The 14,177-nt window shown below is 54.5% G+C and overlaps 1 protein-coding gene across 8 annotated transcripts; it reads right to left on the bottom strand.

Annotated features, from left to right (window-relative positions):
* Positions 1–1,682: 1,682 nt before the first annotated feature.
* On the bottom strand, positions 1,683–13,105 carry ING5 (inhibitor of growth family member 5). Of its 8 annotated transcripts, none has more exons than XM_058665241.1 (8): positions 12,506–12,670; positions 11,858–11,929; positions 9,628–9,794; positions 8,707–8,818; positions 8,274–8,367; positions 4,279–4,414; positions 4,136–4,197; positions 1,683–3,353 (listed from the first exon to the last, which is right to left on the bottom strand). In XM_058665241.1, the coding sequence occupies exons 1-8, from the start codon at positions 12,561–12,563 to the stop codon at positions 3,311–3,313; spliced, it is 744 nt and encodes a 247-aa protein (XP_058521224.1). In that variant the 5' UTR covers positions 12,564–12,670; the 3' UTR covers positions 1,683–3,310. The 8 variants fall into 8 exon arrangements, with proteins under 8 accessions (XP_058521224.1, XP_058521225.1, XP_058521227.1 ...); XM_058665242.1 differs by lacking the exon at positions 12,506–12,670 and adding an exon at positions 12,998–13,105 and having other exon boundaries at positions 1,684–3,353; XM_058665244.1 differs by lacking the exon at positions 12,506–12,670 and adding an exon at positions 12,998–13,105 and having other exon boundaries at positions 1,684–3,353; positions 8,274–8,364.
* Between the last annotated feature and the right edge of the window lie 1,072 nt (positions 13,106–14,177).

Genomic DNA, 14,177 nt, shown 5'->3' with positions numbered 1-14,177 from the left:
CTCCCTGCCTCATCCTATCTCAGTGGCACCAGCACCTGCCACCTCCATGAAGGAGCCCAACAGAGACACCGGGGGCCAGGACCCTGCACCACACACCCAGCACCCGCCACCTCCTCCACGGGGAGCCCAACATGGGCACCTGGACCCAGCACCCTGCACCTCCCTCCTAGGATGCACTCTGCTGTTGAATGCTGATGGGAGAGGACATTCTAGAGCCCTCCAGACCCTCCCTCACAGGCTGATACACACTTGTGTCCACCACTTGTCCAGTGTATGCTTCAGGGACACACAGGAGGGTCCCATCACCTGGTCACACAACACCCCAAGGGCCAGTGAGTTTACAGCCAAGGTCAGGCCCATGGGTGCCCTTGAAGGATTGAGTGAGCACAATGCATGCTAGTACTGGGGTCCTCATTTGGCAGAGGACAGCGCCCAGCCAGTTGCACTATGCCCTACTACCTACAGCTCCCATGAGGAAGCCCCAAGCCACAGCACAGCTGCACATGGAGGAAATTAAGGTCAAAGGCGGGGCCTAAGCTTGGGCCTCTGACAGCCCCCCCCCGTCTGCTGCCATCACAGGGAGCAACACCCTCTCCACTGAGGGCCGTGCACAAGTAAAGCCAACCTCACCAGCACCTGCTCCTGCACTTCTAAGTCCAGCCTTGGGTGTCTTGGCATGGAAGCCCACAGGCCTGATAGAACAGGACACCCAGGATGGCAACCCACAAGTGACAGCATGGGACACGGGTCTAACAGTAATAGCTAGAGCAAGACCCTCCCCCCACCCCACACGACCACTTCTTCCAGCAGAAAGATTGTCAGGAGGCTGACAGCATCTTGGCCAAGTCTACACAAGCCTCACAGAGGCCACTGAGACCTGTGGCTGCGCCCCCTGGTTGGTCCTGGCAGTCAACAGCCCCTGTTCTAGAACAAGCCATTTCTCACTGTTGCCTGTAAGCATGCCCCTCCCAAGGTCACCACAAGCTCCTGTCACCACCTCAGTGTGACACTAAGATCCTCGAGATGTTTCCAGAATGATGTACAGGCAGGTTTGTTCCAAAAAATACTTTATTTATTAAACAATATACCCATAATCTATAGCATGATCCAAAAATACAGATATACATCTTTACATTATTCAATAAAAAGATTTACAATATTATCTCTCCTTTACAAATGGAACACAGATAACAATTCCTTGAACATAAAAAGGTAACATTCATGTCACAGCTGCATCATCTTTTTGGGTGGCATAAGGGTGAGGGGAGAACAGACTCTGAACACACACACACACACACGCACGCACACACACACACACACACCCAGCAGGGGACGTTGCCCTCAGACTTCCCAAATCTCAACCCTAAGAGTGCAAGAGAGCCCCACACACCCAAGGCCTTGGGCAGTGTCCCCATCCCACTCAGTCATGGGCCCACAGGGTTGCCTCTCATTGCTCCAGGCAGATAAGACACCCTGTGGCCAGGCCAGGACCAGTCACAGCCCCTATACAGGAGGGCCGGCCGGTCACTGCAAAGGTCCCAACCCCATCCAGCCTTTAATGGAGCTGGAGGGCTTCTCAGACCACTCACAGACCGGACAGTGACCACTGACCTGGCAGCGGAAAACAGGAAGGATTCTGAGGCTCCTGTTCTCGCCGAGGTAATTCCACCAGAGGGAGCCCTCGCACAACAGAAGTTGGGGGTGAGGTGGGGTGCCACCTCGGATAGGTCCCCAGGTCTCAAGACAACCCGGCAAAGGCAGCCAAGCCTCCATGTGGCTCCTTGTGCTATCGCAGTGATGCTGGGCCATGGTAGGAGTGGTCCCCACCCCACCGGCTGTTCCTGGCAGGGGGCTGAGGGCTCCCTTCTAGACACACCTGCAAGGGATCTTAGTGACACTGTTGAAACCCCCAAGTAAACAGAACAGATGTGAAGTCAGAGCAGGTGGCTTGCTGGTGACATGCAGGCTACCGCTGTGTGTGACACCAGTTGCAGGCACAGGGGCGAGGGCATGCAGTGTGCAAAGGTAACAAGGAAAGAGGAGGTCGGCTGGGACCCCTGTGCCCTCCTCTCCCCAACAGAGCATGATCAGGGAAGAGACACTTCCACAGCTGACTCCTCCCCAGCGAGCATCCTTGCCGCACCTGTGCAGACGGAATGCTCGGTCATCACACAACAACGCATCCCCCGGCTCCAGGCCTGGTTGGACAGGGACCACACTTTTCTCTGACTAGGGTCCCACACACCCCCCAACAATGGCAGACACCTGCAGGCCAGCCGCAGCGAGCCAAGGTCAGCCGCCTGAGTGGACACTGACACCCGCTCCGTGTAGGAGAGAGCACCACAGTAACATGTTAGGGAGCAGGAGGGCCTCGTCCCAGTTCCACCTTCTGAGCTCCCCTCAACCCCGGGAGACCCCAACAGGCCACATGAACATTTCCCCCAACCACAAACCACAAGATGGTTCAGCTTCAGTTTGGCAGATGCTGATTCAACACAAACCCACTGGTCTCCTACCGTGGCACAATAGCTTCACCACCAAGCTACAGAGCACTTCACAGACACGCCCACAGTCTGCATGCTAAGACTTCATCTTCACAGTAAAAACATTAGGCATTTCCACAAGCCCAGCTGTCCAGCCGCCTCAGGTCAACACTGGGCATCGTGACCCAAAGCCTCATGCTACCAGAGCTGCCTAGTCCAGAGGTTCACCCAGTTGAGGCAGTGCAGGGAGCCGGGAGACTATTTCCCAGCATCATAGCAGTGTCCTCAGCCAGAGTCCAGATGACCTGAGCCAGGGTCAGAACACAGCACAGAGGGCAGACCAGCCACACTGCATAACTCCACACGACTGACGGCAAAGGTGTGCTCCCCCACGGGGCTGACGGACCAGGTGTGCCTACCATGGTGGGGGTACATGGAGCCCCTGGCCATGAGAAGTCTGGAAAACTGCAGACAATGCCCGGCTGATACCTCAGTTGTGAGGTGGCGACAGTATACCCCACTACAAGTGTCCACCCTAACCCAACCCACACCTGCTGGCAGCCCTGGCCCTCCCTCCCCGCCCCCCAGTCCCCTCAGGTCCTGCTCAGGGTCTGCCACACTCAATCCAGAGAACCCAGTCCGTGGCAGGCCCCACAGGACCGCTCCATAGTGCACACAGGGTGCTCTTGTTTTGAGTTCAGAAAGATCCAGAAGCAGCCATTGAGTTACTAATTATCAGTGGAAACAAGGTAGCTTTAAAACCAAAAACAATATTGCAACGTGAGTGAAAGATACACCCATCTTTCCATCCATGGCCCAGCCTTTCCTCATTTCTTCTTCCTCTTCTCCTGCACACACCTTGGGCAGAACCTATGATGAAAAAGGTAGTGAGGGCCTTTGGCTGACAGACCATGATGCCAGTGATGTTCCCACAGCCTTCTCTACAACCCGGCATGCACTCCTGCTTGAGCAGCAGTTCTGCCCCCAGGCCAGGAAGTGGGGGCGGCTCAGGCTCCACTCTTCCTGGGGTCAGGCATGGGCATGCTCCAGGGAGGAGCATAGCAGGACTGAATGAGCTGGACCAGGAGCCCCTGCTCAGCCCTGTACCAGGAGGTCCCAGCAGTTCCACCACACATACAAAACCCATCCCTCCTCCATCCCTGAGGAACAGTGGCTCTCACACACAAGCCCTGCCTGCAGCTGTCCCATCACGTATGGACGAGCAGACCGCCAGCTCTACACAGGCCTGTGCCAGGACAGTGTTCCTGCCACCTCACTGGGGAACACCAGGTGGCACGCATGGGTTCCTGCCATGCCTAACTTCACAAGGGTAACATGAATGGCTGCTGCCTGCAGCAACTGCAGGACTAAAAAAGGTTGCTGCCCGCTAAACCACAGAGCTCCCCACCCTCTTCTTACTCATCATATCCCTGGGGAATGAGAACATCCCCTCCATCTGCCTCACTCAGAATCACAAGGACTGTTCTTACGCAGGCAACCCAGTATACACTCCAGAGACAGTGAGGCAGGTCCAAAGACATCAGGGACACTGGGACAGGTCCAGCACAGACCTCAGGGACACTGGGGAGAGGTCTAGCACAGACCTCAGAGACAGTGAGACCACAGGCCAGTGTGATGGCAGCCATACTGACCATTTTCCTTTGGGCTTTGTAGTGAGGTCTACGCAGGCAAAGTGGAACCACTCAATGGGACACTGTGGAGAAGAGGAACCATGTTCAGCACTGGTCCCGCCACCCGGACCCCACAGGGCTCCCGGCAGCAGCCCCACACTCACATCTGGGTTGTCACAGCCGATCATTTCCCCATAGGACACCTGGTGGCACAGGCAGTAGGTGGGTTCATTGGGGTCCACAGGCATGTCCAACACATCAGAGGGGTGCACAGACAGGATGGTGTCTGCAAACTCAGACCTGCAGAGGATGGATACAGTCAGGGCAGGAACAGGGGACAGCCACCTGTCTCATCTCCACCCCTACCCCTGGAGTGTGCTCCAAGCGACTGACAGTCCGCAAACCTCCCCACATCTGTCCCTGTCATTTAGGAGTAGATGCAGCCCTACAGCAGGTCACTGACAACAGGAACAAAGGGACCTTCCTGTTAGACCCAAGCATCCCTCTGATAAACAACGCTCTCCTAAGCACGGACAGTGAAAAAGCAAGGAGGCCGACCTGTGGTGCACTGCTGAGCCACGACTGAGCAACGCCAGTGTCCCACATGCAGCCTGAGCCCAGTATCCATGAGGGAGGCCCAGAGGAAGCTCCTGGCTTTGGACTGACTCAGCTCTGGCCATTGCAGCCACTTGGGAAGTGAACAAGCAGGTGGGAGATATTTCTGTCTCTCTCTCTCTCTGTAAATCTGCCTTTCCAATAGAAATAAGTTTCTTAAAAAAAAAAAAATTGCAGGCCCAGCGTGGTGGCCTAGTGGCTAAAATAATTGTCTTGCATGCACCAGGATCCCATATGGGTGCCAGTTCGTGTCCCAATTGCTCCACTTCCCTTCCAGCTCCCTGCTTGTGGCCTGGGAAAGCAGTAGTAGATGTACCAAAGCCTTGGGACCCTGCACCTGCATAAGAGACCCTGAAGAAGCTCCTGGCTCTCTGGCCATTGCGGCTACTTAGGGAGCAAACCAGCGGATGGAAGATCTTTGTTTCTGTCTCTCCTTCTCTCTCTGACTTTACAATAAAAACATAATCCTAAAAAAAATGTTTGCAGATTGAGAACATACCTCTATATAACTTAGAGATCATGGAAATTCATGAAAGGAATTTTAAACATTAAAACCAAATAAAGGGCCCGGCGGCGTGGCCTAGCGGCTAAAGTCCTCGCCTTGAACGCCCCAGGATCCCATATGGGCACCGGTTCTAATCCCGGCAGCTCCACTTCCCATCCAGCTCCCTGCTTGTGGCCTGGGAAAGCAGTAGAAGATGTACCAAAGCCTTGGGACCCTGCACCTGCATGAGAGACCCTGAAGAAGCTCCTGGCTCTCTGGCCATTGCGGCTACTTAGGGAGCAAACCAGCGGATGGAAGATCTTTGTTTCTGTCTCTCCTTCTCTCTCTGACTTTACAATAAAAACATAATCCTAAAAAAAATGTTTGCAGATTGAGAACATACCTCTATATAACTTAGAGATCATGGAAATTCATGAAAGGAATTTTAAACATTAAAACCAAATAAAGGGCCCGGCGGCATGGCCTAGCGGCTAAAGTCCTCGCCTTGAACGCCCCGGGATCCCATATGGGCGCCGGTTCTAATCCCGGCAGCTCCACTTCCCATCCAGCTCCCTGCTTGTGGCCTGGGAAAGCAGTTGAGGACGGCCCAATGCATTGGGACTCTGCACCCGCGTGGGAGACCCGGAAGAGGTTCTTGGTTCCCGGCTTCGGATCGGCACAGCACCGGCCAGTTGCGCGCCAATCCGAAGCCGGGAACCAGGAAGTGAATCATCGGACGGAAGATCTTCCTCTCTGTCTCTCCTCCTCTCTGTATATTTGACTTTGTAATAAAATAAATACATCTTTAAAAAAAAAAATAAAATCACATGCAAAGTTATGAGTAGAACTAACAGTATTTAGAAAAAGAAATGTACATGGGCCTGGTGTGGTAGCCTAGAGGCTGAAGTTCTTGCCTTGTATGTGCCAGGATCCCACATGGGCACAGGTTCATATCCCGATGGCCCCGCGTCCCATCCAGCTCCCTGCTTCTGGCCTGAGAAAGCAGGCGAGAATGGCCCAAAACTTTGGGACACTGCAACTGCATGGGAGACCCAGAAGAAGCTCCTGGCTTCGGAACAGCTCAGTTCTGGCTATTGTGGCCACTTGGGGAGTGAATCAGCAGATGGAAGATCTCTCCTCCTCTTTGTGTATCTGACTTTCCAATAAAAGTAAATCTTAAAGGGCCCGGCGGCGTGGCCTAGCGGCTAAAGTCCTCGCCTTGAACGCCCCGGGATCCCATATGGGCGCCGGTTCTAGTCCCGGCAGCTCCACTTCCCATCCAGCTCCCTGCTTGTGGCCTGGGAAAGCAGTCGAGGACGGCCCAATGCATTGGGACCCTGCACCCGTGTGGGAGACCCGGAAGAGGTTCCAGGTTCCCGGCTTCGGATCGGCGCGCATCGGCCCGTTGCGGCTCACTTGGGGAGTGAAACATCAGATGGAAGATCTTCCTCTCTGTCTCTCCTCCTCTGTGTATATCTGGCTTTCCAATAATAATAAAATCTTTAAAAAAAAAAAAAAAAAAAAAAGTAAATCTTAAAAAAAGGAGGACAGGAAAGCAAAAAGGAAAGGAAAAAGGAAAAGAAAGAAAAGGAACAAAGTCTGAGAATACAAGCTACTTCCATTTTAGATGTAAACCCAAGTTATGGAGAGGAAAAACCACAATCACACACAAGAAAATTCAAGAGAAAAAAAAAAGTCAATGAGACTGAAGCTAGTCCTCTGAGACAAGTCAGACACGACTCACACCAGGCATGGGAAGGACCTCATCACAGACCCACACAGCAGGCCTAACAACCTTACAGACACAAACTTCTGCAAAGTCAAAGGTTCCCTAGGATGACTCCAGAAGTAACAGGAGGATAAATGCTTCCACAACTTAACAAACCATAGACATAACACAACAACAACTTTCTGTAAATTAACAAAGTTAATTTAAAACACTAAATTTTAAAAAAAGCAAGACTAAACTGCAGTGGAGACCACTTAGGAAGTAAGCACTACGGCAGTCTGGATGACATCCAGCTGGGAGTAGGGATGATATTTTTCGAGGGTGGAGATAGGAGACACAGGGAGGACAGGTTCCTATCTGCTGGTCTGCTCTCCTAATGCCCAGAACAGCCAGAGCTGACCCAGGTCAAAGCCAGGAGCCTGAAGCTGCACATGGATCTCCACTGGGTGACAGGGTCACAGGCACAGGAAGCGGGATCAGGACCAGTGTGGCCAGGGACCAAACTGGCACCAGGACATGGGATGCAGACCTCCCAAGTGACGGCTCAGCCCACGGCACCACAAAGGTCCCTTAAAAATCTACACACTGGTTTGAAGATCAAAAACTGTGCTCCATTTTTATCAAGAACTCTCAGATCATGTCCACAGGAGCCAATGGACAGGCTGCCATTTCTTGCAGCCTCAGCACCATGTCCGGGAGTACTGCTGCAAGACCCTGTGGGGAGCGTGTCAATGGGAGAACGCACAAAAAAAAAATGCCTGGACGAAGCTCAAGTTAATGCACACAAACAGCTGAACATTGAATATATATATGCACAATACATATTTATATACAAAACAATCAACATGTGATGCAGCTACGGGGCGCAGGTTGCCTTGCAACAGACATGCAACTTACTCTCATTCCAGGCTGAGAGCCACAGGCACATCCAAGCACCAGCACACAACTGTGCTCACGCCCTCAGCCCCAGGCTGGCCTCACTCTACTACGGGGATTCCCCTGGAATGGACAACCCTCGCAGTGAATGAAGTTCAGTTCTAGCCACAAGGGAAGACACAGGCGCTCTCTGGTGTCCCAGTAAGTGGGACTGTTTATTCTACTTGTAGCCCAGAAGTACAAAACTGCATCAGTCTGAAAATCAGTCTGCAGAAAATGGTTTATTGCTAAGATGCTGAACCCTCAGAGCTGCTGGAAACAGCACCAGCAGCCGTGCACACAGGGAGCTGCCCGTCCAACCCACAAGACAGAGACTCTGCCCAGCCCAGCCCAGCCCAGCCTGAGTACAAGATACAGCGCCCCACCCCCAACACCCCGTGAAGGGAACCGCTTACCCTCCTTTGTGCTTCTTCTTCTTGGGGGTGTCTTCTTCGGAGGCTCTCCGGCCACGCCCCCGGGAGCCTCTCTTTTCCTTCTGACCCCGACCTTCTAGAACAAAAAAGCTTGGTGACAATCACAAAATTCACAAAAGCAGACACTGACCATCAGCTTCTCACACACTCGGAACACAGCAGGAGGAGGAGGAGGAGACGCCGACCTTCAGCTCCTCACTCAAAACACAGGAGGGATGGAGGAATCCACCATGGTGGGAGGGTTTGGGGAGGGGTGGGGAGAATCCCAGTACCTATGAAACTGTGTCACATAATACAATGTAATTAATGAATTTAAAATAAAATTAAAAAAAAAAAAAAAACACAGGAGGAGGAGACACTGACCACCAACTCCTCACACACTCAGTCGTACAAATGAGGAAAAACAGCTACTTGCTTTTCAGCCCCCGGGTTGTTGAGCTCTCAAAGTCACTACCCTCCAGCTTGTCTTTTAGATCTGCCTCAAAGCGTGCCAGGTCTGCATCCAGCCTCCGGATGTGTTTGTCCACCTGTGAGAGGAACGGCACAGGTGGCGTTAGTATGGCTGGGGGCTCCTGCGGGGTGGCGGAAACCCTCCCAAACTGCTCTGCTGGACAAGCCCCACGGCATTGAGGGCTACCCACAGGCCTTCCTGCCCGTTTCAGAACCAAATAGCACAAACCCTGTCTGGTGAGGCCCAGGGTCTAAGAAGAAGGGCAGAGGTTTGGGCAGTGACACTGCATCCAATCTAAAATTCTAAAAACAGAAATAGAACCATGGAGAAAAATAAAAGTAAACCGAGAATGAATCACATTTCAGGTGCAGAGTAGGCTGGAAGTGTACAGTTGGCTGGAAGCACAGAGGGAGCCAGCCATGGTGACTGCAGGACATTAAACACACAGCCCACAGTCTCTCTCACTCTCTCTCACACACACACACACACACACACAGTGACTGTAGGACACCATACACACCCCTCAGTCCCTCTCTCTCATACACACACAGTGACTGTAGCACACTACAAACACAGCCCCACATCTTACACCCACACACACACACAGTGACTGTAGCACACTACAAACACAGCCCCACATCTTACACCCACACACACACACAGTGACTGCAAGATACTACACACACAGCCCCAAGGTCTCTCTTTATGTGCCACACACACAGTGACTACAGGACACTACACACAACCCCCAGTCTCTCTCTCTCTCACACACACACACAACCCCATGGTCTCTCTCACACACACACACACACACGGTGATGGCTGCACAGGGCACACGCACAGCCAGTAAGGGCCCACAGGACACCACAAGTACAGTCTACTCACCATCTCGTAGGTCTGCATGGCCAGCTGCACCTTGTCATCGCTATACTCCTTGCACTTGCTATAGGCATTCTGGATCTTCTGCAGGTGTGCCACACGCTGCTCAGCTGACAGCGTCTTCACAGTGGAGATGTATTCAGCAGCCAGGATATCGATCTCTGCTTTCTTATCTGAGGGAGAGACATGAGAACTGGCCTGAAAAAGTCACCTCAAGACAGTAGGATAGGGCCCGGCAGCATGGCCTAGCGGCTAAAGTCCTCGCCTTGAACGCCTCGGGATCCCATATGGGCGCCGGTTCTAATCCCGGCAGCTCCACTTCCCATCCAGCTCCCTGCTTGTGGCCTGGGAAAGCAGTCGAGGATGGCCCAAAGTTTTGGGATCCTGCACCCGTGTGGGAGACCCGGAAGAAGTTCCCGGTTCCCGGCTTCGGATCGGCACAGCACCAGCCATTGTGCTCACCTGGGGAGTGAATCATCGGACAGAAGATCTTCCTCTCTGTCTCTCCTCCTTTCTGTATATCTGACTTTGTAATAAAAACAAATAAATCTTTAAAAAAAAAAAAAAAAGAATGCTGGGCTGAGTCCCAGTTGCTCTGGTTTGAAAAAAAAAAGGCGTAGGATAGCCAGCCCCACCCACAGCATCACCTCAAGATGGTGGGAGAGCTGACCCTGCCCACTGGTCACCAGAGGATGGTGGGAGAGCTGGCCCCACCCACAGTGATCACCACAGGATGGTGGGAGACCCGGTCCCCCCCACAGCATCACAACAGGATGGAGGGAGAGCTGGCGCTGCCACTGGTTACCACAGGATCGGGGGAAAGCCACCACAGGCTCCACATATCCAGGACAGGCCTGGCATGTTACAGGTACCCTCTCTGACCCTTATGCCCTCTCTGGATAATAGACTATGGGGTCAGCTAATGTGACCACATTCTTTTCCTACATACACTATAAGTAATACATGATTAGGCTACAGATACACAGCTGAAAGTCACGCCACAGAACACGGGAGGAACTGGACCATGGCAGTCAAGGACAAGTCACACAGAACAACATGCTGCCCAGCACGAGGATGAGACCACAGCACACAGACAACACGCTATTCAGAAGAGAAGGGTTCCTGTGTTCCTTTAAATATTTACTTATTTATTTGAAAACTAGCTACAGTGGGGGGTGGCAGAGAGAGATCTTCCAGCTGCTGCTTCTTTCCCAGTGTGGAGGCTGAAGCCAGGAGCTTCTTCTGGGTCTCCTAGGTAGGTGCAGGGTCACAAGACCTTGGGCCATCCTCTACCACTTTCTCAGGCCACAAGCAGGAAGCTGGATGGGAAGTGCAGCAGCCAGGACTCCAACCAGTGCCCCTGTGGGGTGTGGGCTCTACTGTAACCCCAGCTCGAGTACTCTGCGTGTTGGAGGAGTGAACCAGCAGATGTCAGAGCTCTCTCTGCCTCTAAGCATGAGGTACAAAGGCAATGTTTCCTGACAGGCTACAGGACCCAAGTTTACCTTCCTACAGGGCTTTCTTCAGGGGCCACCAGCATAAGGAACAGGGTCACACTGAAAAGGGGGAGACCCCAGGAAGGCCCAGGGCCCAGGGCACCATCTAGACAGCACTGGACATGGAGCGGCCAGCACCTCAAAGGAAGCAGGTCCAGAGGGCAGACCACACAGCTGCCCCCCAAGAACATTGTTCTTCCCTGCACCCTACCCACAAAAGGGGCTGGTAAAGAGCTTCTTCATGGGGCTGACACTATGGCATAACAGGGCAGCTCCATGTGAAGTGTTGGTATCCCATAAGGGCATCAGTTCATCTCCCAGCTGCTCCACTTCCAGTCCAGCTTCCTGACTGTGGCCTGAGAAATCAGCAGATGATGGCCCAAAGCTTTGGAACTCTGCACCCATGTGGGAGACCCAGAAGCTCCTGGCTGCTGGCTTTGGATCAGCTCAGCTCTAGTCGCTGTGGCAATTTAGGAAGTGAACCAGTGGATGGAAGACTCTGTCCACAGCTCTGCCTTTCAAACAGATAAATTAAAGAAAACAAACAAACAAACAGGTTCCATAATAAACTGGACAAAACCAAAAGTTGATTTAAGAATAGAGAAAAAAACATCTTTAGAAACAGCAAGTTAAAGAGTGAACCAGCGAAACAGTGAAAGGTGCATTCCAGATCCACAAATCCCACACAGCACCCCCGTATAGGCCTTGCGCCAGGCACGCTCCACGCTAGCTCCACTCACCTTCCGTCCTCTGGTCCAGCTCCCGCATCAGCTGGAAGTTCCTCTGCAGTTCACAGGGCAGATTCTCGATGCCTGGAACACAGATGGACCTAAGTCCATGGCCACTGCCACCCCCATGGCGACGCCCACCACAGCACCCAACTCCTCAGTGCAAGGCATCTGGTCCCCCACACACCACACCCAGAACCCGTCAAAGTTGGGCGAGCAGGACACAGGACCTCTCACCTCAGCATCCCTAGGGCCCATGCCCGAACACCCATCTGTTATCCAGCACACAGGCAGTGCAGACCACAAGAGCTCCAGAGCATCTCAGCTTAATTTCACCCAAGTGGGCCTGGGGCCCACCACTCCTGCAGGGCGACAGTCGCCACCCACAATACCAGCACCCCACACAGCCACCAATTCGAGCCCGGACTGCTCCACTTCCCGAGCAGCCCCTGCTGAAGCACCTGGGAAAGCAGCAGAGGATGGACCAAGTGCTGCACCCACGTGGAAGACCCCACACAGAGCTCCTGGCCATTTGGGGTGTGAACCAGCGACGAAAGAAGTATGTATTTGTCTGTCTCTCTTTCAATCTGAAACCCTGACTTTCAGAAAAATGAACTTTTCAAAAAAAAAACCCTAAATTAATAAATATGAGCCCCCAACCCAATGGGACCAGCCTTTCTCCCAGCCGGGGACCGAGCGGCCTCCAGGCCTGAGCCATCACGAACCTCCCCAAGGTACCCAGGGCTCCTGGGCGCTAGCTAGTACGACCCAGCCCTGCTCCTCCGCCCATCACTAGGCTCAGGGCCTCAGCTCCGCTGCCAATCACCACCCCGGGGGCTCGGAGGGACCCGAGGGGCGGCCCTGGCGGCGGGCCGACCGGGCGGAAAGGAGACGCGGGAGCGCCGGCCCGACGCGCCCCGGGACTCGGCGGACGCCGGGCCCAGCCGGCCGGGCGTGGCAGCTGCCCTCGGGCCCCGCCCCGCCGTGACGCACCTGGAGCCGCGCGGCCCGGGCGGCGGGACCCCGCCCCGCCCGCGGCCCGTCCCGCCCGCCTCCCGGAGCCCCCGGAGCCCCCCAGGCCCGCGCGCGGGGCGCAGCGGCGGCGGTGGCCTCGCGCCTCGGGCGGGCGCGGCGACAGCGGGGCGCGCTTACTGTCCAGGTAGTGCTCCAAGTACATGGCGGTCGCCATCTTCCTCCGCGGCCGCGCTCGGGGTCTGCGCGGCGGGCGGCGCGGGGGCGGGGCGGCGGCGGCGGCGTGCTCACTATTCATGAGCCGCGCCCGTGGATTGGCCGCGGGCGGGCCACGCCCCCCAGCTTCCGCTGCGTCGAGGGCGGCCGAGCCGGAGAGGCGGCGGCGTCCTGCTCCCTGGCGCGCTTGGTTCGCTCCGGCCTTCCTGGCCCGCGCGGGCACCGCCGCCGGTTGCCTGGTGGGACGGTCGTTAGGTCGTTGCAGGGGGTGGGGAGGGAAGGCCACGAGGCCGGGGCCTCGGCTCACCTGCGCGCACCCTTCTCCCGCGATCGCGCAGCTGCACCGCCGCTGAGGGGCTTAGGAGCTAATGGGGGTTGGGGGGCGCGCCCCTTCCCGGACCTGCTGCACCCCGGTGGCTGAGGCAAGTGGAGTGTGTGGCCAGACCCGGGGAGCAGTGCTTCTCCTATTGAAAACATGTATGTCGGGCTCGGCAGCGTGGCCTAGTGGCTAAAGTCCTCGCCCTGATCCCATATGGCCGCTGGTTCTAATCCCGGCAGCTCCACTTCCTCTCTATCTCTCCTCTCAGTATATCTGACTTTGTAATAACAATTAAATAAATCTTTAAAAAAAAAAAAGAAAACATGTATGTCAAACATGTTTTAAGTGTTGTCTGAAACGCAGAGCGAGATATTCCACCTGCCCACTTACCCCCACCCCCTAATTACAGAATAGCCAAGCCAAGCCAGAGTCCATCCAGCCATCCACACTGGTGGCGAGAACACAGTTGCGGCAGCCTTGGCCATAGGCACATCCGCAGGGACCCAGGCACCCTGCTGCAAACAGTTCTCCTGATGGGCTTCCCACAGCCTCCTCCAACTTGAAAAGTAGAAACATTTCCTATTCTTGCAGTTTCTCCTCATAGGGGATCCAACCACAGTGGAACTTTGTCTTGTTGGGTGCCTCCTCCCTAGTTCATTAATACTTAATGATGAACCTGCACGCGCCCTCTTGTCCTCTAAGGTACCTGGACAGCCAGGAATGGGATGGGGCCAGAGCTGAGAGCCTTGAGACTCACCACTGCCAGTAGGCAGCTGGGTAGCACGACGCAGCAGGCTTCCATGGGTGCTGGCCATCCCTGTCCCT

Source organism: Ochotona princeps, chromosome 5 (assembly GCF_030435755.1).
Source record: "Ochotona princeps isolate mOchPri1 chromosome 5, mOchPri1.hap1, whole genome shotgun sequence".
Classification (NCBI taxonomy): Eukaryota; Metazoa; Chordata; class Mammalia; order Lagomorpha; family Ochotonidae; genus Ochotona; species Ochotona princeps.
This window is presented reverse-complemented; position numbering and strand designations above follow the sequence as displayed.